This window comes from Perca fluviatilis, chromosome 19, assembly GCF_010015445.1.
Source record: "Perca fluviatilis chromosome 19, GENO_Pfluv_1.0, whole genome shotgun sequence".
Classification (NCBI taxonomy): Eukaryota; Metazoa; Chordata; class Actinopteri; order Perciformes; family Percidae; genus Perca; species Perca fluviatilis.
In genome coordinates this window covers 36,304,210-36,330,212 of record NC_053130.1, presented here as the reverse complement: position 1 = coordinate 36,330,212, position 26,003 = coordinate 36,304,210, and the positions used below count along the sequence as shown (strand labels likewise).

Here is a 26,003-nt window from a genome sequence, read left to right as displayed (position 1 = left end):
CTAAAGCACTGGGCGGGTTTATAGCCCAAGATGTGCAGTGGTGGAGGATGCAGGTTTCAGCACGGGATTAAAGTAATGTTACTTGAGCCGCGCTATAATATCCGCAGACATTTCATTTCAGCAATCCTGAAGTGTATTTTTCTTGCAGAGGAACATGAGAATAGAATGAGAAGAGCAGAGTGCACAGTGTGTGTTTGGGTTTTGCTGAACTTAATGCGTTTTATTTTTTAATAACCCAGTGGCACTTTCCCTTTTCATAAATAATGCAGCCATATTCTTTTCATTGTATTTCACACACTGCACTTTCATTTGTAGCAGAAAAACTAATCTTTCCATTTAAAAAACGTCTAGTGCTGGTTGAGCTCATGCTCCACTTTATGTTGATGGCCTTAGAGGTCTATAATGTGGCCATTCATATATAAAAATAACAAAGCTGCATTTCCTGTTTGCACTAATTAGAAAACCTATTCTCTAATACAATAAAGAAGTGTTTATGTTCCTTATGTTCTTACATACACCGCTATACACTGAATGATAGCAGCTGAAGAGGCTGATGTTGACATGGTGAAGAAATGTTGATTAATGAAAGGAGAGAGGGTGGCTGGTGGGCTACTGCTTCCAGACAAGAAATAATTGTGGTGTTCTGGGATCAACATCTCCCAGCCTTTATTACCTTTTTATTTGAGGAGGCAGACTGGCTTGGCTCATTAGCATTGCTTGCTTTATGTTCCCCCACTGGATAGAACAGAGAGAGGGAGGGAAGAAGCTGAGCTGCATGACCAAGCCTGGCTTATAGACAGTCCAAATGTCTCATTGACAGTCCTTAATACATACACACAAAAAGGTGAGTAATGACAAAAGAAACAATGTCAGCTTCAACCCTTCTCCATGATGGTTTTTCCTCTTCGAAAAAACATCTCTTTAAATCAAAGAGAACAACGTTCAGCCAATCTTCAGACAACTCGGCATGTCTCAAATGCTAAAACTAACAGGTAATCTCTAATGCAGCTCAAGGAATTAAAACAATCTCCAGCTGACTGGGCCAGCTTCATGAACAGCATTAACACTTATTACAAACACTACTATCCCAAAACCTGCTCTGCTATCTTTCCTATGCAGTGGCTGTTTTGCTTTTTAAATCAAGGGAGAAAGTTGGTGTCCCCGAGGTGGATGTTTTTTAAGACTGGCGGCAGCGAATCGGGCAGGCCTTATTGTTGAAGCCTGGTGGGAGCGAGTGAGCCGAGCAGACACCAGCGGGAGAGTGGGGGCGGGGTTACACACAAGAAGAAATGGGTTATGTATCGCAACACCAAACTATGTCGATAGAAAAGAAATGGTCTCATCCCATATCTCTTTTGAAAATATATCAATATAATAAAAGTCAATATACCGCCCCGCCAGAGCAGGAAGGGGTGTCAAAGACGAGGTATGGGGGTGCCTGGGTGACTCACCTGGTTGAGCGTGCGCTTCATGTCTTCAGCTGTATGCTCACATTCTCACATGAAGGCAGATTTAGCCCATTTAGGCACTCCTCCAGGCCAGTCACAGGATCCCAGATTAATCTATCTGTATTGGCTTTAAGATGCAATAGCAGTGTGACTAGTGGTGTAATAGAGGTGTGGAGATGTTTATCTCATCTCGCCATAATAGCATAGTGAGAAGGGAGGGGGAGGACGAGGAGAAGTATGGGCTCTGGCTTTATGAGGGGGAAAATTAAAGCCTGAGGTATGGCCACATGTTTAATGACATTTCAGCTTCTCTTCAGGTCTGCCAATGAAATGGCAGCAATTATGGAAAACAAGACAGAGGCCCTCAAATTTGTCCATAATTCATAAGCATTCAGGTGATGAGCTGCAGTTAATAAGGCAATGGTGAATTAAATTAGCAAAAGCATACAGAGCTGAGCAGCAATGTAGATCCAAGATGAACAGGAATATCTCAGACAGCATGGCAATTTCTATAGGCCTACTGTGTACAAGCTAGTCTTTTACTGAAACAGCACACAGTCACAGTCCGCTGGTTTCTCCTTTCACTGAATAGGTGGGCTGGTTCACACAGCCTTGACGACTTGCATTATACTTGACATCGGTTTCATTAGTCTGGGATTAATCCAGAGTTTTATTGTCCTGTGATCATCTGCATGCCATTTTAGAGGCTTTTCCTCGGCGGCGACGCTGAATATAAATAAATAATGCATGGTTCTGCATGGACAACTTTGTGAAAGAACTGCCAGGTAAATGTAAAGCAGACAATGAAGCCTCCAAACACTACACCTACCAAAACAAAGATATGCAGTGGTAAAGACAGTTCACGTAAGGAGCCAATCTCCCAGTGGGATCACATGGTTGCCTATCCCTTCACTGAAAACAGCTGATTCAATTGAAAGGAAACAGACGTGTACATTGGGTTAGCACCTGCACTGTTTTATTAGTCATTGTCAGACAGTAAGCCTATGTTTGATAACTAAAATATATCTCTCCTTCTGTCTTTTTTTGCCAGGAGGCTGTCAATCAGGATAGTATGGAATAGTTTTTTCATTATGTGACTGTGGCCACTATTGTTCTGTTTTTATAATGTTCAAATATTAAAATAAAATGAATTAATGTATTAAGTATTTATTTTTTTATTTTTTTACACAAACATTTAGACATCCCTACTCCTATTTAATCAAATGTTAATCCCCTGCCTGCTAAAATAATAGAAACATGTGGTCCCCAAACAAACAGGCCAAAGTTACAACCCGGGGGGGCGGGGGGGGGGAGAGGAGAAGAGACACAGTCGGAGTATTCAAAGCTGGCTGCCGCCATTCATCTTAACGGACATAAAAACACACACAGTGAGGACTAGACAGCCCATTGTAGAAAGTAGTGTAAACTCCAGCTGGGCTAAAGGGTCTGCTAGCCATGGCATGCAGTAAGCTCTGGCTCTGCTGCTGCTGCTAGCGCTCCGGTGGAGCTGCTCACACATGTGTATGAAAGAGACGTCACGCCAGACTCCAGCAGAGAAGTCCGGCAAAAGAAATGGGATTCGGGGATATATATATATATATATATATATATATATATCTCAACATAACATATAGCTATAACAACAGAACAGGGGGTTCCATGCAGCTAACTAGCACTCAGGCTAAACCTCAATTCGCAAAAGCTCAATCTAAATTGCACTCAAAACTCCATCTCGGTATTATTTTGAGAGGAACATTTATCTAATAGTATTAACGTTACTTCGTGTGAGATCTACGGTTGCCCACTTCATACCGGGGTCTGGCACACACGAGAGCACGGCACGTATTGTTGCTAACAGCTCGCTTAGCTAAATATTAAATTCATATCAATTCCTTTTGACTGTAGCGGAGCTGCGGCCATATCTTTCGTTAGCATGACATTAAAAAGCGGTCATTAACGTTACCAGAAACGGCGAAACCGGTGTCGTACACCGTACCCACCGGGGAAAGCCTCTAATGTTACACCGCCGCGGCGCGTAGAACGTTAAATGTCACTTTCCCAATCTGCCAGTGGAGCCATTCAAAGCGCTCATTAGATAACAGCATCTGCTCACAACGATGTAAATAATGAAAGACAGCCTGGTGTTTCACCTGCACTTCTGAAGATATTCTGCTTCCATTCCGTAGCCTCGCTCGGCGTTAAAAAGCCCCGCAGGACGGGGATCTCTACGTCCAGCGGCATTCCTACCGCCTCTGGCCCCCGGTGAAGTGCTTCAGTCTGGACCTGGTCTGGACTCTGGACGCTCCTTGATCAAAGCCGGCGATTAATCGCTTTCTAATGAGCCAAGTCGGTGTTTCTAAGTCACACTTCAAATGTGTATTTCCACCCATGTGGTGCAAGTGGCATCAGTGAGCAGCCATGACAGATGCGCATTGCATTATGGGGGAACTAATCGAATGGAGACTAGTGTGTGGCGGTGGTTCTGTGGCTTGTTTTCGAAATCGCCTACTACATACTACAGAGGAACGCAGTATGCAGTACCTACTGCATACTGCGTTCATCAGTAGTAGTATGCAGTATAAAATCGTTAAATCGTTTTATTCTGCAGTATGCTAGGCTAGGCTGAGCCTTTGTTTCAAATATGTTTACTGTGAAACATTTTCATTCAGTTTGCATGGCATTTACATGTTTCTTTAAGAATGATCATAACAACCAAAAACAGTAACAGATATCATACAAATAGTAACAGAGACAGTGACAGACATTATACAAATTATAAATATATATAAAAATAAAAGCCTGACATACTGTAGCTTACTATGGTTAATTACTTTCGCTGTTATGTAATTACATATTTTTCAATCTAATTTCACATCAATTACTTACATTACAGTATTTTTTTTTGCACTATGGCCACCTCACTTTACTTAAATACTTTTTATATAATGCCACTTTACATTCATTCAGTGTTTTTTTTTTGTGCTCATTGTCTGTTGTTTGTTTGTTCGGTTGTTTGTTGGTTTGTTTTTATTGTGGAAAAACTGCTGCTGTAATAAGTGAATTTCCCCATTGTGGGATAAATAAAGTATTATCTTATCTAATCTAATACTCCTACATACTCCCTTTAACTCCTCTCAGGATCCCTTTCTTCAGTTACCCACCCCTCCCACCCCAGGAGTGTGTTCTTACTCATGTCTTAAAGGCCTTCTATGTCAAGATAAGAGTCCAAGGGAAGCCAAACGTTCTCAAAGTCCCTAAGCTTGTCCTCAGAATGAATCTAATTATCTCCATGTGTAGAGTATTGGTCAGTTCTGTCAGCTAGTGCTTGAAGGAGGGCACCTCTTTCTTTTTCCAAAAAAGTAAGATAAGTTTTTTCGCGATTATAACACCATATGCCAGAAGACACTGTTGTGCTACTCTTAACTTCTTAACTCCTCAGATATACCCAGAACTATTAAAACAGGGTCAGGCTCTATCTGGACCTCCAAGATCATAGAGAGGAAATGAAATATGTTGCACCACAACTCTTGCAATTTGGGACATAGAGCGTAGATGAAGTAAGGTAGCATGCATTCACATTTCTCACACAGAGGTGAGACTTCTGGAAATATTTTATGCAATTTTTATTTAGAATAGTGAAGTCTGTGAAGAATTTTAAAATACATTAAGCAATGTTGAGCATTAATGGAGCAGTCATGGATATATTCCAAACTCCCCTCCCAAACATTTGGTAGTATTGAGACACCTAGTTCCTTTTCCCATTCTTCTTTTAAAACGGTCCATATCTGGTAGGCACATGCCTTGTAAAGTCTCATATATTTGAGAAATGATGTAGCGTGACTTAGCAAACAGTTGTATGCAGGTCTCTAACTTATCTGGCTTTGCATTGTTGAAATTGGGAAGATGAGCTCTGACATAGTCTCTAATTTGAAGATATCTGAAAAAATGTTTCTTAGGTAGGTTATGTTTCTCCTGAAGTTGCTGGAAAGATGCAAACGTCCCTCCCACATAAAGGTCGGCAACATTTCCAATCCCCATTGGCTTCCAGATATTAACACTGAGCTTGAAATGCTTTCTAAGTTGTTTCCATATCCTTATTGTGTCGTAAATGATAGGATTATGCTTAAAGCATGTTCTGTTGAGTGGCACAGGTGACAATATAACTGCCCTAATAGAATATGGCAGACAGCCCTCACGTCCCATCTCTAGCCCATCATATGGTGACTGGGTGTCATCTAACCAATGAGCAAGAGAGCGTACTCCAGTGGCCCAATAATACAATATAAAGTCAGGGAGTGCAAGCCCCCCATTGGCCCTGTGCTTGCAGAGATGGTCCTTTTTAATTCTGTGAGATTTATAATTCCATATAAAGGGAAGAATGACAGCGTCCAGTTTCCTGAAAAAGGATTTAGTGAGGTATATAGGTAGATTTTGGAAAAGATAAAGAATTTGAGGCAGACATTTTTTTTAATGGCATTGATTCTACCCATCAAAGAAATTGGGAGTGTTTTCCAGAATTGGATATTGCATTGAAGCTTGTTTAACAAGATAAGGAAGTTAGCTTTATAAAGATCACTGTACTTCTTGGTGACCACTATCCCCAGGAAAGTTAGGTTGTCTGATGTGACTCGGAAGGGAAGCTGACTGAGCCATTCTTGATCCTCAACTCGTATTGGTAGTAGCTCACTTTTGTTCCAGTTTATTTTGTACCCAGAGAAAGTGCCAAATAGATGAAATACCTTCAGTATTGTTGGAATTGTTAGCTGTGATTGGGTACAATATAGCAAAATATCATCTGCGTACAGGGAGATTTTATTCACAGAGTATTCTGTTATAGCCATGAATCTCGGTATGTGATCGAATAGTTTCGGCAAGGGGCTCTATGGCTAGGGCAAAGAATAGTGGGCTAAGTGGGCATCCTTACCTTGTACCCCTACCAAACTGAAATTGGGTGGAACGAGTTTGATTAGTAAGTATCCTAGCACAGGGGCTATTGTATAATAACTTAGTCCAGGACACAAACTTCTCTCCAAAATTAAGTTTTTGCAAGACTGAAAATAAGTATGGCCATTCGACCCGGTCGAATGCCTTTTCGGCATCCAGACTGAGGATAATCAGGTCTTGCTTGGGGAGTCTAGGAGAGTGCATGATATTAAAAAGATGTCTAAAATTACGAAAAGAGTTCCTGTTTGGGATAAACCCAGTTTGATCAGGGTGAACCAACTTTCCCATGAAGGCATTAAGTCTTCTGGCCAGTGTCTTTGCCAGAATTTTTTGATCTGTATTTAATAATGATATTGGCCTATATGAGCCCACTTCTTCTAAATCTTTCCCTTTTTTGGGAAGTAGAGTGATAGTGGCTTCAGTCAGAGTCTGAGGCAGTATGCCATTCTCATATGACTGGGAATATTATTTACATAAATAGGGAGCAAGCAGTCCCCCAAACTTCTTGTATATCTCATTGCTTAACCCATTGGGACCTGGGCTTTTGCCATTCTTCAATGAACCAATGGTTGCTAGCAATTCTTCACAAGTGATGTCTGCATCTAAAACGCTGCGATCCACTTGACTTAACGTTGGAAGTTCACATTCATCTAAGAACAACTGCATTGCTTCTGGTGGAGCATGTAATTCAGATGTATATACAACACAGTCTCACTCCCTACTCGTCAAATGTATGACGCATGGTCAAGGAACCCTGGCGTCAAGTTTCAACGAAAGAGGTGTGTGTTGTTTGAGTCTTAAAGATGAGACTTAGTTTTCTTAATCCATAATGAGCTTGTGCTCAAACTTTAATGTACGACTGAACATCATCACCACGTAGCTTCCCTAGCCGTTCTTCTTCATCTGTCCCCAATCACATGCACCATGGTCATATCACTAACTAAGTCCCTCTGCTGGTCAGACTAGGTATTACAGTTTATTCATTGCATATCAACACATCCCCCTTTCTTTGAAGCTGTGAACAAAACATACCTTAACATATGTACTGTGATCGTGAACAACCAGATTCACATTTTTTTTTTTTAAACAAAACTTTCTAATACCAAAAGCAGTTTTTTTTTTTTTTTTTTAATGAACTTCAAGGATCACCACTTTTACATCTCACTTTCCTTTTTTTTTTTTTTTTTTTTTAAAAACACAAAAACAAGAACACCACATATTCTGTCCATAGAATCACAGATCAAGTCTGACTGTTTTTTTGACTTGACGCTCAGATCTCCTCAAGACAGGTGACCCTGAGTGACCATCACTTGTGTCCACACGCACACCTCCATCTGATTTCTGGTCTGGCACTGTTTCTGCATGTGACACAGAGGTATTTCCATCTTGATCCTCACATTCTGTTTCTCTGAAAGTCTCTCTGGTTTTGAGAAGGTTGCGACGGTTCCTTCTGAGCACGTGACCCTCCTCAGTCCTTACTTCATATGATCTCGGTCCGACCTCCTGGAGAACAGTAGCTTTCCGGTTCCACGCATCCTGATCTTGGATACGCACCACATCATCTTTGGCAAGTGGTCTGAGGGTTTTGGTTGACTTGTCATAATGCTGTTTTTGTTTCCATTTCATATTCTCCATTTTTGTCTGTGTCTCTGCATTTTCTTTGATGTCTGTATAGCAAGGTAGGGTTGTGCGTAACTTGCGATTCATCAACAGTTCTGCTGGGGATAAACCACATTCAAGCGAGCCGTTCTGTAGCTTAGTAGAGCTAAATAAGGATCTGACTTGCTGTCTGTGGCCTTTTTGAGAAGCTGTTTGATGATATGCACTCCCTTTTCAGCTTTGCCATTTGCCTGTGCATGCTGTGGACTTGAAGTGATATGGTGAAATGCATATTGTCTGGCAAACTGTTGCCATTCCTTGCTGTTATAGCATGGACCATTGTCACTCACTAGAGTCTTCGGTATCCCATGCCGGGCAAAAATGGACTTGACATGAGTAATGACACTGTTGGAAGTTGCACTTGTGAGCAGAGCAATTTCAGGAAAGTTTGAATAGTAATCTATCACTAGCAGGTAGTCCTTGCCATTACAGTGAAACAAATCCGTTCCAACTTTCTCCCAAGGAGCAGTTGGAAGATTTTGGACCAACATAGGCTCCCTTGCCTGCTTGCTCTGGTACTTGTTACATGTTTCACACTTTCCTATCATATTTTCAATTTCCTTGTTGATTCCGGGCCAATACACGGCGTTCCTGGCTCTTCTTTTGCATTTCTCAATACCAAGGTGTCCCTCGTGTAGCTTACGAAGTATCTCTGGCCTCAGGCTGTGTGGAATGACAATTCTACAGTCTCTCAATAACAGTCCATTTGCCACACTTAGCTCTGATCTAATGTGATAATACTTCGGACAGGACCCCTTGGGCCAGCCACTGTGGATGTTTTCCAACACTGTTTGTAGCTCCTTGTCTTTGACTGTTTCTTCACTGATCTGCTTTGCTTTAACTTGAGACACAGGTAGAGACTCAACGATCATGTTGACATGATTCTCTATCTCTTTTTCCGTGGAGCATGCAGTACTCGTCTCTGGCGCTCGTGATAGCGCATCTGCTAGCACTAAATGCTTGCCTGGTGTGTATATAAGCTCAAAATCATACCTTTGCAGCTTCATGACGAGCCGCTGAATCCTCGGTGACATCTCATTGAGACTTTTCTTGATGATTGACACAAGAGGACGATGATCTGTCTCAACTGTGAATGTAGAAAGTCCATAGACATAGCAATGAAAGATCTGTAGTCCATAAGCTAATCCAAGGCATTCCTTCTCTATTTGAGCATATCTTGTTTCAGTCTTAGTCATGGACCTAGAAGCATAAGCAACTGGCTTCCAGCTATCTCCTTCTGCCTGTAACAAGACAGCTCCGAGTCCGTCCTTCGACGCATCTGTTGAAATCTTCAGTCTCTTGTTGGGATCATAATACGCCAGCACGGGTGCATTTGTCAGTGCGATCTTCAAAGCATTCCATTCTCTCTCATTTCTCGACGTCCACTTAAACTCATTGGAGTCATGGAGAAGTTCTGTCAATGCTGATGTTTTCACTGATAGGTTAGGTATGAAGTTTCCAATAAAGTTGATCATCCCCATTATTCTGAGCACACCTTTCTTGTCTGTGGGGCGCGGCATGCCTAGAATGGCTTTTATCTTCCTTTCATCTGGCTCTATCCCTTGAGAAGAATACTTGTCTCCAAGGAATGTTATGTCTTGCACCCCGAATTGGCATTTGGCGCGATTTAGCTTCAGTCCATTCTCACGCACCCTTTGGAGCACTTTCGTCAGTCTTTCATTGTGCTCTAGTAGAGTGGAGCCCCAGATTACTACATCATCTACATAGCAACGGACCCCTTCTAGGCCCTCTAGCATATTGTCCATTGCCCGATGATATATTTCAGATGCTGAGATTATGCCAAACGGCATTCTCAGGAATCTGTACCTCCCAAAGGGCGTATTGAACGTGCAGTATCTTGAGCTCTCATCATCCAACTTGATTTGCCAGAAACCCTGTGCCGCATCTAGCTTTGAAAAGTACTTGGCTCCTGCCATCTCACTTGCGATTTCCTCCCGTTTTGGTATCTGGTAGTGCTCACGTTTTATGTTTTGATTTAAGTCTCCTGGGTCCATGCATATTCTCAGTTCTTTGCTTGCGTTCTTTTTGTCGACGCACACCATTGAGTTCACCCACTCTGTCGGTTCTTCCACTTTTGCGATGACTTCTAACTGACACATCCTTTCCAGTTCCTTTTTTAGGCGCTCCCGAAGTGGGGCTGGAACTCTCCTTGGTGCATGGATTACTGGAGTTGCATCCTCCCTGAGTTTGATTTTGTATGTGCATGGAAGGCATCCTAGTCCTTTAAAAACGTCTTGGTAACAATGCACAATGGACTCAACTGTGCCTGTGTGTACACTTACTGCTTCTGAGCAGTTAATATGGTAGACTCTCCTCACCAGGTTTAATTTCTTCGACGAGGCACCACCGAGCAGTGATTCCCGGCCCTCAGGTACAACAGAGAACAGTACATTGTAGCTTTTGTCCTTTACGGTCACTTTCAGTCTGCACTGACCTTTGCTTTCTATGTCTTTTCCGTTGTAGTCTTTCAGTGGCACTGTTCTCTTGATTATTTGGGGCTTTTCTTTCATGGCCTTAATTTCAGTCATGCTGATCAAGTTTGCTTGTGCGCCTGTGTCAATCCTTAGCGCTACTAAAGCTCCATTCATTGGCAACGACACAATCCATGTATCTTCATTTTCTAAGTGCCTAGCATTTTCCTCTATGGCATCATTTCCTACATTGTCACATGACACCATGCCGACAAAGAAAGTCTCACTTAGGTCAGTATCTTCAACTAGCCTCACTGACTTGGGCTTGTCCTTTGTTAAGCATTGTCTTGCAAAATGATTTTTTCCATTGCAATTTGAGCATCTTTTGCCATAGGCAGGGCACTGCCGGGGCTCATGTCTGCTACCACAACGTTTGCAGGTGTATGCTGCTGAATCTTCTCTGTTTTTCTTTTGTGGTGTGTGCTTTTTCATCTTATTTTTGATTACAGCTACTTTGGCACTGTCATGTACTGCTGTGGCATTCACTTCATTAAACGTCTTTGCATGCTGTTGGGCTAATTCACTTGCATGACACAGTCTCTCTGCTTCTTCCAGAGTCAGTTTAGCATCTCTTAAAAGCCTCTCCCTTATCCTCTTTTCCTGGATTCCATAAACTATTTGATCGCGGATCATAGAATCTTTCAGATCTCCAAAATCACATGACTGGGATTTAAGCTTCAAATCAGTCACAAAGCAATCAAAAGTTTCGTCGGGCTGTTGCATCCGAGACCGGAACACATACCTTTCATACAAGACGTTTTTCTGTGGAGAGCAATATGCACTGAATTTTTCCAGTATGGTGTCGTACTTTTCTTTGTCTTCACCTTCGCCGAACTCGAACGTGTTGAAAACCTCAATGGCTTGGGGACCCGCTACAGTAAGTATCAACGCTATCTTCCTGGCGTCAGGTTTACTGTCCAGTCCTATGGCAGCCATATACAACTCAAACTGTTGCTTAAAAGACCGCCAATTGCTGTCCACGTTACCCACCAGTTTCAGTCCCTCCAGTGGCTTTAAAACATCCATTTTACGAGTGAAACTGACGCATGACAAAAACGGTTTACTCCTGGTACCATGTGTTGTTTGAGTCTTAAAGATGAGACTTAGTTTTCTTAATCCAATATGAGCTTGTGCTCAAACTTTAATGTACGACTGAACATCATCACCACGTAGCTTCCCTAGCCGTTCTTCTTCATCTGTCCCCAATCACATGCACCATGGTCATATCACTAACTAAGTCCCTCTGCTGGTCAGACTAGGTATTACAGTTTATTCATTGCATATCAACACAAGGTGTACCCTTGACGTTGTTTTTCGACATGGGGGTCCGTCAGATAGACATTCATGTTAATCCCTCACCGTTGGATATGATAAAAGAAAAAACACGCCCCCCCTTAACTCGAAATCTGTGACAGTTTTATTATTGGTATTTTTAGCCCAATAACCGCTGTTTTAATCAACATTATTCACGAGATATTATCATGGTTTATATGTTTTTCTTTTAATGTAATTATTTCAGTCTATTTCGGCAAGGGAAGCTGGGTTGGGTTTTTGTTTATTTATATTTTTTAAACTATAACGCTTCATCTATCAACATTTATTTAGATGTGGTATTCATTTCTTTATTTTAATGATATTATTTTGGTCTTATTACCGGTGAAATATTACAGTATATGCTGTAATACAGAACATTACGATATGATCCGAGCTAGACGCATTCAAAGCCGATATCCCACAATGCAATGCGGCCATTCATTTCAAAGAATCGGGCAGCGATCAGCGGCTCTTTAACGCCCGGATCGCTTCAATATACATATATACAGTCAGTGGTTTGGTCACCAGCAACACGTTGCTCAGTTTTGTTCCAGTAAGTTATGCACCGTAATAACGTTTAAACAAATCTGCGGAAGTGACGTAGTAATTACCCCTCCTCGTCTGTGAAAGAATGTTGCACGTTGTATGTGAGAATTTACACAATAAAATACTAATAACGAGGAAATAGTGTTTTATGTTAAGCACTTTGATTTGCCTTATATATACTTCAATTCAATTAAATTTTTCAATTTTATTTATAGTATCAAATCATAACATAGGTTGAGACACTTTACAGATAGAGTAGGTCTAGACCACACTCTATAATTTACAAAGCCCCAACAATTACAATAAGTCCCTCAAGAGCAAGCAGTGCGACAGTGGCGAGGAAAAACTCCCTCTTGGGAAGAAACCTCGGACAGACCCAGGCTCTTGGTAGGCGGTGTCTGACGAGCCGGTTGGGGGTGTGATGAACAGTGGCAATAGTAGTCACATTAATAATGGAACAGTGACTTCAATGGTAGTTGTAGTAGTTCATGTCATATCAGGGTGCTGCAGGGCGTTACAGGATGTAGCGTGGCCCAGCAGAGCATGGATGGATGTAGCGGGAAGCTGCAGGGTTCAGCAGGAAGCAGCAGGGTTCCGCCCGAACCAGCAGGCTTCAGCAGGACGTAGCATGACATTGCAGGGCACCGCTGAGCTCAGCAGGAGGGGGCGCGACACGGCGACAGCTGGAACCAGGATCTTGGTGCCAACGTTCTCCAAGGAAATACGCTGGGGGAAAAAACATAAGGACTCCGGGGAGTAAACTCCCCAGAAGCTAGGATTAGTAACAAGCATTTCTGGGACGGGATACACACAAATAGTAACAGTAATAGTAATAGAAAGGGAGAGGAGAGAGCAGCTCAGTGTGTCAAAGGAAGGAAGTCCCCCGGCAGTCTAGAACTATAACAGCGTAACTATAACAGCGTAACTAAGAGAGACAGGTCATAAGGAGAGGTAGCTTTTTCGGGCTTAGAACTCTCCCCCTGCCGGATCGGGCTTGGCTGGCCTGCCTCCCTCTACTTTGTTATGTATTATTAATCTAACAATTATGAAGAGAAGCAGGTGGGCCAGTTATGTGAACACTGCAACTCCTCACTCCCTAACTATAAGCTTTATCAAATAGAAGAGTTTTAAGTTCATTCTTGAAAGCGATTACAATTTCTGCCCCCTGAACCCAGATCGGGAGCTGGTTCCATAGGAGAGGAGCCTGATAACTGAATAACTAGCTCCCATTCTACTTTTAGAGACTCTAGGTACCACCAGTAACTCTGCATTCTGCAGTGCAGTGCTCTAGTGGGACAATAGGGTATTAGGAGCTCTTCTAGATATGATGGTGCTAGACCATTTAGAGCTTTGTAGGTCAAGAGAAGGATTTTAAACTCAATCCTGGATTCAACAGGAAGCCAGTGCAGAGAAGCTAATACAGGAGAAATATGATCTCTTCTCTTAGTTCTTGTGAGAACACGCGCTGCAGCATTCTGGATCAGCTGGAGAGTCTTAAGGGACTTATTTGAGCAACCTGACAGTAGGGAATTACAATAGTCCAGCCTGGACGTAACAAATGCATGGACTAGTTTTTCAGCGTCGTTTTGAGACAGGATATTCCTAATTTTGGCAATGTTACGAAGATGAAAAAAGGCTGTTCTTGAGGTTTGTTTTAGATTGGCATTAAAGGATATATCCTGATCAAAAAAAACTATATAAACAACCTACAGTTGGGTGTTTAGAACTACAGCCTAATGGCTTGTTTGACTATTGGGCATTTGTTTTGACTTTTGTTGTGAAAAACAATAAACTATATACAAAGAGAAGCATTTTTTATTTTATTTTCCATGCATAGTTATTTAAAAACGCAATTTTCAAATTTTGCAGTTGATGAATATTAATAGCAAAGACTAAAGGCAAGCAAGGCAAGGCAGCTTTATTTATATAGCACATTTAGGCAACAGGGCAATTCAAAGTGCTTTACATAAAACATGAAAGAGCAGTTAGAAAATAATTAAAAATAATTTTAAAGACAAGAATACATTTTACAGTGCAGTATAAGAATTTAAAGAACTGAGAGATAAATATGTGAATAAAGAGTAGTTAAAACAGTTAAACATATAAAAGCAGATAAAATAGGTTAATTAAAGAAAGGACCAATATGTCAGACATATCAAGCAGTTCGGTCCATATTTCTGGTTCATCCCACCAACAATGGGTCCTGATGCTTCACATGGAGGTTTCATTCCCCGTAGTTACAGAAGCTTTAGTATACTCTTTCTTTTTCAATGCAGTCGTCACCACAAGGCTTAGTTCTTTTCTTCGGCAAACCTTGCAAAACCCAGAACGGTCTTCAGACCATCTCTAATAGTCAGGAAACGTGCTAGTTTCGTAGACTATTTATTTTATTCTTAATTTAATAGTTTCTCAGACTATTTCTGTTCAGTTGTAATTGTTTTGGTCTTCAGACCCTTTTGTTAGTTATCAAACTAACTTTGTTGACAGTCCACAGCCTGTCTCTTCTGTAATCTATTGTCACACCCGTATCAAAGAAATAATCAGAAATATGTCCGTTTCTGCAAACTCTCACTGGAATAATCATAAATTCAATTCTATTAATTGATCTAACTAGAACCCCAAAGAACTGAGAGATAAAATATGTGAATAAAAGTTACAGTGCAGTATAAGAAATTAAACATTAAAGAGCAGTTATATAATGTCATACAGTGTCAACTTCAGTATAAAAAATGATAAGAATTTAAAGAAAGAGCAGTTAAAACAGTTAAACATATAAAAGCAGATAAAATAGGTTATTTAAAGAAAGGCAACATCAAAAAGATAGGTCTTCAGCCTTGATTTAAAAGAACTGAGAGTTGCAGTGGACCTGCAGTTTTCTGGGAGTTTGTTCCAGATATGTGGAGCATAAAAACTGAACTGGGGAAAAATACGAGTATATTTATGTGTGGAACTTAGTTTGATTTAAAATCCCACTGCATTATTAGTTGTTTCAAATAAATGACTTTTTTGAAATATCAATTTATGGTAAGCCTAACATATTAATTATTATATTCAGAAGATGATCCTCATATCAATCACCGTGGTTACAGCTTGTAGCCATCCTAACCTTTGTAGCGTTTACTGAGACTAACTTTTCGAAATTAAGAAGGGACTAGATATGGAAGCATTTTCAAGGAAATTAAAAAGATAAGCATATTGTTGCCGAGGTTTTTGTTCACAGAGTAAGATGTATATAGCTTTGTTTGGGTATGTGTACATATACAACATGAGTTTTTTGGCACACTTCTACCTCAGCCTATATACTGCACACAGGCAAAACTCACACATCTCATTCAACCATTTCACAAGCTCAGGAAAGGGTCGTGACATGGGTCAGAGGGTATCAGAGATCATAAATGATGAACCAATCGATCAGCTCTGCTCCTAGAGGCACCTTGGTGTTCATATGGACAACACCTTTGGCTGGAAGGCCCGTGTTAAAGTGTGTGTTATCATTTAGAGCAGACACCCATGGTGAATCAGATGGTTTATGTTATACAAGGCTGCATTACAGAGCATATTAATATGACTGTCATGAAGGTTGTGTAGAGGAATAGAAACCCGTCTCTCCAGGCAAGCACACAGAATATGGTCTGCTCTATCTTTATTTATAAGTATGAGCTCTTATCCTCTGGCAGAAATTTAACATTTCTAAACTATAGGCCTAATATGGACCTACCTCAATTAAAACTTTAAATAATGTTGCTTGCTTGTTGTGCAATAGTTTCATGATATGATGCATATGGTTGTGTGTTGCTCTTGTCACCGTTTGTGAAAGATGAGCAATAGATTGTTGCTGTGTGATGTGCTTCAGTCTGACTACATATCACTTTGTTTATGTTGTTTTTTATTGTAAGTATATGTCAGCTGTATGATAAAACAATATGTCTAGTGTTATGTTTGAAGCATTTGAACTCAAGGCAAATATCCCTCTGGGGACAATAAAGTATCGCCTGCAAAGTGGTCTCCATGATGTGTAAAAATTAAAATGTTGTCGTAGGACTATAGCAAACACATCGTTGGAAAGGTCTCAACCTGAAGAGTAACAAATGTCAGTCTGAAGAGGATACATCACTCCTGCTTTGAAATATTGACCTCTGAAACTTGAACCCAGTCCATGTTTGAAGGCTTGTCATTTAGCAACAGAAGGTGGTACACACATAGGACCAGCTGTTATAGAAGGTACTACACACATAGGACCAGCTGTTATAGAAGGTACTACACACATAGGACCAGCTGTTATAGAAGGTGCTACACACATAGGACCAGCTGTTATAGAAGGTGCTACACACATAGGACCAGCTGTTATAGAAGGTGCTACACACATAGGACCAGCTGTTATAGAAGGTGCTACACACATAGGACCAGCTGTTATAGAAGGTGCTACACACACATAGGACCAGCTGTTCTAGAAAGCTCTGGACCTTAGCTATCATGTAGATATGGTCTCCAAAGTTTACCCACTGTTAGCACTGTCAAATGTGGTAATAAGCTATTTTCACCTATTTAACGATTTGATTTTTAAAATCTGATGACACCGGTGTGTTCCCCATCCCAAAAAAATCAAGGGTGTATCCAAAATTATACACTGCCAACTTCTACTTCTACTCTCTACTATACTACAACTCCCACTATAGACGCACCCCAGAACAGTTACAAAGCTGGTTCACTTGTAGTTCTTCCGGGGTGGGTGGGGGGACATGTTCGACTTCTGTGGTTTCTGCTGTCGGCCGTGAATGGGCTTCACTCCATTTCAGATTGCTGCCGCCCACCGGCCGACCAAGCAAACAGTACATGAGACAAATACATGAAACTTTATTTTATTATTATTGTTATCTTCATTGTTTAAATCCTCAAATACAACGTTAGACAAAAACATCAATATTACAAAATATTATGTATTTTTATCTTCTTATCCGCTGAGCAGGACGTACTACGTCACTTCTGGAGTATTCCGCAGATTTGTTTAAACGTTATTACGGTGCATAACTTACTGGAACAAAACTGAGCAACGTGTTGTTGCTGGTGACCAAACCACTGACTGTATGTATATTGAAGCGATACTGGCGTTAAAGACCCGCTGATCGCTGCCCGATTCTTTGAAATGAATGGCCACATTGCATTGTGGGATATCGGCTTTGAATGCGTCTAGCTCGGATCATATCGTAATGTTCTGTATTACAGCATATACTGTAATATTTCACCGGTAAACCGAAATAATATTATTAAAATAAAGAAATGAATACCATGATAACATCTAAATAAATGTTGATAGATGTAGCGTTATAGTTTAAAAAATATAAATAAACAAATAAACAACCCAGCTTCCCTGGCCGAAATAGACCGAAATAATTACATTAAAAGAAATACATATAAACCATGATAATATCTCGTGAATAATGTTATTGGGCTAAAAATACCAATTATAAAACTGTCACAGATTTCGAGTTAAGGGGGGGCGTGTTTTTTTCTTTCGTCATATCCAACGGTGAGGGATTAACATGAATGTCCATCTGACAGACCCCCACGTCGAAAAACAACGTAAAGGGTACACCTCTTTCGTTGAAACTTGACGCCAGGGTTCCTTGACCATGCGTCATACATTTGACGAGTAGGGAGTGAGACTGTGTTGGTATAAAATGCCTCATAGAACTGTCTAAATCTGTCATTAATGTCTTTAGGAGACACAAGGATATTATCTTACCGTTTTTGGTTTGTCACCAAATTCAAAGTATTTCTGTTTCGTAAACATAAAGGCTCTGGTACAAATAAGTTTGTATTTAAGTGCTGAGATTTTAGTGTGCTTATCTAAAGAAGGTTGCTGGGCATTTTCCAAATCTAACTGGCGTATTTTTTCTTATAGTTCCAGTTGTTTGAAAACTTAACATACCTTCATCATTGAATAGCTGGTCTAGAGTATTCATACCTCTGTCACTCCACTGGTTATAAACAAGAGGTTTGTTACCAGACATTAAGTACATGTTGTGCCAAATTGGGGTGTTCAAATGCCACTTATTGGTGTAGCGTAGTCGCTCCTCTACCTGTTTAAAGTTGGTCAATGTGTTGGTGATAATAGGGCCATAGGCCAGCATACACTTTTTTGGACACACACCTGTAAAGGCAAGGTCCTGCAGTCTTAGACTTCCAGTGAGGTTTTGCTCTATTTCTCTCCATGGGACTGTAGATGAGGGGTCCATCCACACTCTGAGGGCCCGTAGCTGAAAGGCTCTGTAGTACACTTTGAGGTTGGGGAGGGCCAGGCCTACCGTGTTTGTGGTACATTGCAGGGTAGAGTATTTTAGCCTAGGTTGTTTACTATTCCAAATATACTGCCGAATTACGGTATGAAGTTACTTCCAGAAATGTATTGGTGGGGGTCAGGGGATCATTGTACTTAAGAAATGCACACAAGGAACTATGTTCATTTTAACAACAGCAATCCTGGACCGTAGCGATGCCGGCAGCGCAGACCAGTTGGCCAGATATTTTTGAACACTACTTAGTATAGTTTCATAGTTGTCCTGGACAACTCGCTGTAGGGATGCGTGAATGGTGATGCCCAAATATGTAATTTTGCTTTGGGTTGGTATTGTATCACTAATAGCTGATGTCACCTGTTTGTTGTTCAACAGAAGAAGATTAGATTTATTCCAGTTAATTTTATAGCCGGAGATTGAGCCAAATTCGTTAAAGATCTTTTGTGACAGAGTCCTCAAGGTCAGAGATGTACAGCAAAACATCATCTGCAAATAACGATATTGAGTTGTTATTGGATTTAATCTGGACATTACATATTTTATTTTGCCTTATGGCTTGGGCAAACGGTTCAAGAGAGATCGCAAATAGCATGGGAGATAGCGGGCATCCCTGTCGCAAGCCCCACACAACGGGGAATGGCTGTCAATGAAGGCCATTGGTTGAGACTATGGCCGTGGGATTCACATATAAAGTACGCACCATGTCAATGAATTTGGCTCCCAAACCAAGCCTCTCCATTACTTGCCACAAGTAGTTCCACTCAAGGCGGTCAAAAGCCTTTTCCGTGTCCACTGATAAAACTGCTGCCGTTGTTGGAAGGTTTTTGGCTTCTTCTATTACATGGAAGCAGCATGATGCTTTGATATAACCCTGATTGGTGGACTAGGCGTAGTGCCAAGACTTTGGAATAGAGCTTAATATCCATCCCAATGAGGCTGATATACCGAGACAAAGGCTATTTTCCTACTCCTTATCGTGGTACATATATATGATATCCTGGCTGAAGAGTCTTTACTGCTTTTGTCTACAGTAAGTGCGGATTTCCGCGACAGCAACACGATGGATCCCTTGGTTTTGGTGAGGCACAACCTTAAAGTATTTATTTTGTAGACAATTTACATCTCTTTTACATAAGTGTGACTCTTGTATAAGTGGCACGTCTATGTTTTTCCTTCTTAAATAATCCAGGAATTTAGCTCGTTTGATCGGCCCGTTTAGCCCCCTGATGTTAACTGAAAGGATTGAAAGCTCAGCCATCTTCAAAATTGAAACGCATACGTGTCTCGAGTACCCTACCGGATCTTTGTTGCGCTTTTTAAGGGAGGACTGAAAAGAAATATCCTAAAAATCCTCTTAAATAAGCCTTGAAAGCTTCCCACAATAGAGTAGGCGAGCAGTCATTTTTATCACTGGTTTCATAAAACAATTTAATATGTAATTATAGATATTCACAAAACTTCACATCTGTGATAAGTTGAGGGTTAAATCTCCAGTTTCTCTGGGTTGAAGTATTAGTAACTAAGTAAGTAAAATTTATTTGTATAGCACATTTCACAGATAGAAATCACAAAGTGCTTCACAACAAATGGATGGATACACATTTATACATTACATACATAATTACATTAATTAATTAATTAATTACACATAATTACATTTATACATTACATTTATACATTTGATACCAAGGCTCTTATCTTAGAAATGTTCCTTAATTGAAAGAAACTGTTTTTAATAAGTTGCTTCGAGTGTTTCTCCAGAGACATGGCAGCATCAAAAACAACACTTAAGCTCCTGAGACTCGGCTGAAAAGACGAGCCTAAGGCACCGAGATGCTGTTTTATCTGAGAGATGCTCTGCTCAGGGGCAATGATTAGTGTTTCAGTCTTAGCTGAGTTCAGCAGTAAAAAGTTATCATTTAGCCACTGCTTAATCCCACTCAGACAGTTGAGTAAGGATGACAGTTTATATAACTCAGTAGGCTTAAAAGAGCAGTATAACTGAATGTCATCTGCATACAAGTGATAAGAAACATCCTTAAACTGTCCGATTATATATCCTAGAGGGAGTATATACAAAAGGAAAAGAATCGGTCCCAGGACAGAACCCTGAGGAACACCACTCGATAGACCTGCAGTATCTGACATGATCTGATTTATAAAAACACTAAAACTTCTATTGATAAGGTAAGATGAAAACCATTTTAAAGCTGATCCAGATATCCCTAATAGATCCTGTAGTTTATTAATCAAGATATTGTGATCAATAGTGTCAAAGGCAGATGTAAGGTCCAATAAAACTAACACTGTATGCTTTCCACAATCTGCTGACATCAAAATATCACTCGAAACTTTAACTAGTGCAGTTTCCGTAGAATGTTTTTTACGGAAACCTGACTGATGTTTGTCAAAAATATTATTTATCTCTAAGAAAGTAGTAAGCTGCTCTGCTACCACTTTCTCTAGAATCTTAGCCATAAAAGGGAGTTTAGATATAGGCCTATAATTCATGGGTTGCAATGGGTCTAAACTGGGCTTTTTAAGAACAGGTTCAACAATAGCATGTTTAAAAAAGTCAGGAACCACACCAGTTAAAAGAGAAGTATTGATCATTTCTACAACACAGGTGCCAATACTATCAAAAACCTGCTTAAACAGCATAGTTGGGAGAACATCACTGTAACAAGAAGGTTTCAACTTATCTAGCAGAGTGGTGACCTCATGTAATGTCACTAGTTCAAAGGAGAAACATCAGAAAGAAAGGAATGTTTTATTCATTCATTCATTCATAACATGCATGAATGAAAAAAAAAGGAACAGGAAGAAGAAAAAATCTTATGGTACCTGTCACTTATTTGTGCACATCAAACAAACAAAAAAAAAAAAAAAAAAAAAACAGCTACTTCAAGAGTGGATCAACCCCAATCCTCACCCCAAACACCAAAAATTATCAGTACTACTTATCTTTACATGTAATTATCATCATTTTAAGCATATTAGTCATCTTTTTTCTTGTAACATTCCTGTATTTTTTTCTTATACAAATTCTTAAATTTACAAACAGTATCGCAGCACTTCAGTTCATAGTCCAATGTGTTCCACAGTTTAACTCCATATATGGACAAACACCTCTGTTTTTGTGTAGTATGTGCGAAAAGAGTTTTAAAATGATATTGCCTTCTATGGCCATCTTCCTCTGACACAGGAGTAAATACATTTTGTAAAACCATAGGCAAAACTCTTTGCTTAGCTTTCCACATAAAAATCAAAATCTTCAAATCAACCAAGTCTTTGAATTTTAGAAGTCCAGATTTTATAAATAAACTATTAGTGTGTTCTCTGTAGCCTGTTTTATTGATAATCCTTAATGTTTTTTCTGTAACAAAAACAGATGTTTTATGTTAGTAGGGTATGTATTACCCCAAACTTCTATGCAGTATCCAAAATATGGGAGTATTAGGGAATTGTACAACATAAGCAACGTTGAATAATCTAAAACATCTTTAACTTTATACAAAACCCCAATGCTTTTACAAACTTTACTCTTAACATAAACTATGTGTTCTTTCCAATTCAATTTATCGTCCAAAATAACACCTAAAAATTTTATCTCATTAACTCTTTCAATATCAATTCCTTCAATTGCTATTCTTACATTTTCATTCTTTTTACAATTACCAAAAATCATGTAATTTGTTTTTTCCCAATTTAAACATAATTTATTTTTGTCAAACCATTTCTTAATTTTTCCCATTTCTTAATTTATCTTTTCTATAATTTCTGACAGATTATTTCCAGAATAAAAAATGTTGGTATCATCGGCAAACATCAAAAACTGTACTACATTAGACACTTTGCAGAGGTCATTAATAAACAAAATAAAAAGTAATGGGCCTAAAACGGACCCTTGTGGTACTCCACATATTATGTCTTTTAACTCAGATTTTTGACCATTAATTTGAACAAACTGTTGTCGATTGCTGAGATAACTTTTGAGCCATTTATGAGCTAGACCCCTAATGCCATAATTGTATGATTTTGACAATAACAGACTATGATTTATGGTGTCAAATGCTTTGCTTAAGTCGATGAAGACCCCCACTGTGTGTTGCTTATTCTCAGTTGCAGATGTAATTTTTTCTATGAGTTCAATTAATGCCAAAGCTGTTGATCTTTTTGCTCTAAAGCCATATTGTTTTTCAGTAATTAATTTATGTTTTTCTAAAAAAATATTTAGTTTTTGAGAAAACCACTTTTCGAGGATTTTAGAAAACTGAGAGAGCAATGACACTGGTCTATAATTATTAAAGTGATGTACATCTCCCTTTTTGAAAAGTGGAGAAACATGGATGAGAAAGCGCCAAAGTACAAGCTTTGATACAAGCAGGAGGAGGTAAAATACTAGATCTGATATCTTTGATCTTCTCAACAAAGAAGTTAAGGAATACATTACTGTTTGACAAAGAGAGCACCGCAATTAGAGAGACAGATGGCGAAACAATTCAATTAATGGTGTCAAACAAGAATTTGGGGTTTTTCTTATTAGAGGATATTAGCTGAGAGAAGTATTTAGTTCTTGCACTTTTCAGAAGTTCATTTAGGGAAGTAGTAAACTTCAAGTTTAGTTGTTTTCAATAAGCGCTCTATTTTCCGACGTTTACTTCTACAGCTCTGAATAGATGTGTTTATCCAGGGGCAGGGCTTTTTAAGAGAGACAATGTTTGATTTAATAGGAGCCACTTCATCTAAAATTGCTAAACATTGGCTGTTAAAAGACTCAGCATACACATTTGCATCACTTTTTGCAACCCCTTAGCGGGCATCGATCAAACAACATAGAAAACTTCCCAGCAACATCCTGGTTAATAACTCTCCTTTGAGCCTTCATTCTCAGAGGCGGGGGGGGGGGTCGCGAGGTAAGTTCAGGTTAAAGAAAACACAACTATGATCACTCACATGTACATCCTCCACACACACATTTACTATCTCTAGACCTAATGAGAAAACAAGGTCCAGGGTGTGCCCCTTTAAGTGTGTAGGTCCTGAGACATGTTGCGTAAAATTAAAAGAGTCAGTAACGGATAGGAGATCTGTAGCTGCAATACATGACATATCATCAATATGAAGATTAAAATCTCCAATAATTAAAACTTTCTCCAGCTTAATTATAGAGGTTAAAAAATCAGTAAAATCAGTAAGAAAGATGCCTGCAGGACCAGGAGGGCGGTAAATTAGCACACAATAAAATATGTTACCAGAACCGACCTTAATCATCTGTGATTCAAAAGAGGTGATGGTTTCAGAGTGGACTACTCTGCAGAAGAATCGGTCACTCACGATACACAACAGCAAGGCCGCCGCCTCGGCGTGCCGTTCGAGGTGTCCCAATCACAGAGCAGCCTGCTCGGCAGAGCTCATTTAAATGTACAGCTTCCTTATGCTTTTGCCACGTTTCTGTAAGAAAAATAAAATCCATCTTTTCATTGGAGAAAAGATCGTTGATGGCATGCGCCTTATTAGTGATGGAACGAGCATTGAGCAGCGCTAAACGGAGCGATGATGGCCGGCCGGTCTCCTTAATGGCAAGTTGTAGTGGCCGCAAACACCTGGTACAGTTACGTGGTTTCCAGCGGTGCCGTGCGGTCAATCGTCTCAATATTTGTATGACCAAAGGGGATCTCGTCCAATGGGTAGGGTGAGCTGAAGTCGCAGAGTTTCAATCAAAATGATACCGGGCTATGATCAGAAATAATAATGTTGTGGTATTTGGCATTAGAAGAAAATGGCAGTAGCTTTGCCATCAACTAAAAAATAATTGATCCTAGTGTAGACATTATGTACTTTGGAGTGAAAGGAATACTCTCTGCCGGAAGCATTGGAAATCCGCCATACATCAAATAGGTTCATATTGTCAATATATGATTTCAAAAGGTTGCCTGCCTTCGACGGCTCCCTGCAATGATGACATACCTCCCATCCCTGTCTGCTATTGTGGAGAGGTGTTTAAAGGAAACTCCTCTGCGGATCAGAATGGCTGCCCCTCTAGCCTTTACTGAAAAATGTGAGTGATATATCTGCTGTATCCACCTACACCTGAGTTTGGTGTGGGATTCATTCTTCAGATGCGTCTCTTGTAAGAAAATAATGTCAGCTTGCAGGGATTTAAGATGGGCAAGCACTTTACCTCTCTTGACTGGTTCGTTAATAACGTTTACGTTCCATGAACAAAATGTTATATCATTCCTCCTCATCTCTGTCAGGTATATGTAGCCATAAGTTGAATGACACTCCAACAACCCCCCTCCCACCATAAATACAACATACAGAGAAAAACATAACATTATCGATTTAACCAATTACACGTAGTCAGATCCCTCTAACAGAGAATGAACTCCAACTCTACCAACCAACTGGTTGAACTCTTGATTTAGATGTATCCAACTAGTAGTCCTACAATTAGTATAGAACTCTCAACCAAACTCAAAATATAGATTATGTATCCACATCATGTAAACTGCCAACTCCAAGATTTTAGTATCCTTATGGAAATGAACAAGAGATTATCCTTTTTTTCCCCTCAGTCCCTTTCCTATTCATTCAGGAAACAAGTAGTCTAGAAAATATAATCAACATTACCAAATGAAATCTGCATTCCAGCAGGTAGGCCAAACAGTAGCGTTTAGAGTGATTATGGGCGACTCTTCACACTATTAGCCTCTCCTCATCAATTTGTCTAGTGTTATGTATTACCTGCGGCCTCTTATACAATTGCCTTGTCCAAAGTGTCATTCAGCATATAGACGAGCCTCTTCCGGGTCTGTGAATGTGGTCTTGTTCCCGTTGTGCGTCCCTCGTAGCTTGGCTGGGTATAAGAGTCCGAATTTAACTCTAGGCTTGTTCCGCAGCAAATTCCTGGCTGGAGGAAAAGCTGCTTGGCGTTTAACTACGGCGGATGGGAAGTCCCTGAAAATCTGAATCCCCTGTCCGTCATATGTGAGGCCTTTGGACTTCATAACCCTCTGCATGATGTCCTCAAACACATGGCAATAGTGTACCCTTAGGATCAAATGTTGTGGTGGTTCGCCATCACCGGGGCGCGCCTGCAGAGCCCTGTGTGCTCGGTCTATCACTGGTTTTTCATCCAGGTTTAATACATCTGCCAGGAGTTGTGCTACCAAGTCCCTGGTTTTCCGCCCATTTTCATCCCCTTTTTTAACTCCAGCTATTCTCAAATTCTGACGTTTCGACCGACCCTCCAGTTCTAAGCACTTGTCCGAAAGTTGTTCTACCGGACTGTGTCATTC

At 40.1% G+C, this 26,003-nt stretch overlaps 1 protein-coding gene across 2 annotated transcripts in view; it reads right to left on the bottom strand.

Annotated features, from left to right (window-relative positions):
• The window catches only part of ttc27 (tetratricopeptide repeat domain 27), a 141,599-nt gene extending 137,687 nt beyond the window's left edge, over nucleotides 1-3,912 (bottom strand). Inside the window, exons 1-2 of one of the 2 annotated variants that reach the window (XM_039783536.1) lie at nucleotides 3,599-3,912; nucleotides 674-735 (exon numbers count right to left, since the gene is read on the bottom strand). Coding sequence is in view for 1 of the 2 variants with exons in the window: in XM_039783535.1 (XP_039639469.1) it covers nucleotides 3,599-3,689 (91 nt within the window). In the remaining variant the exon portion in view is untranslated. The remainder of the gene's footprint in view (nucleotides 1-673; nucleotides 736-3,598) is intronic. The other variant, XM_039783535.1, reaches the window with a different exon arrangement.
• Between the last annotated feature and the right edge of the window lie 22,091 nt (nucleotides 3,913-26,003).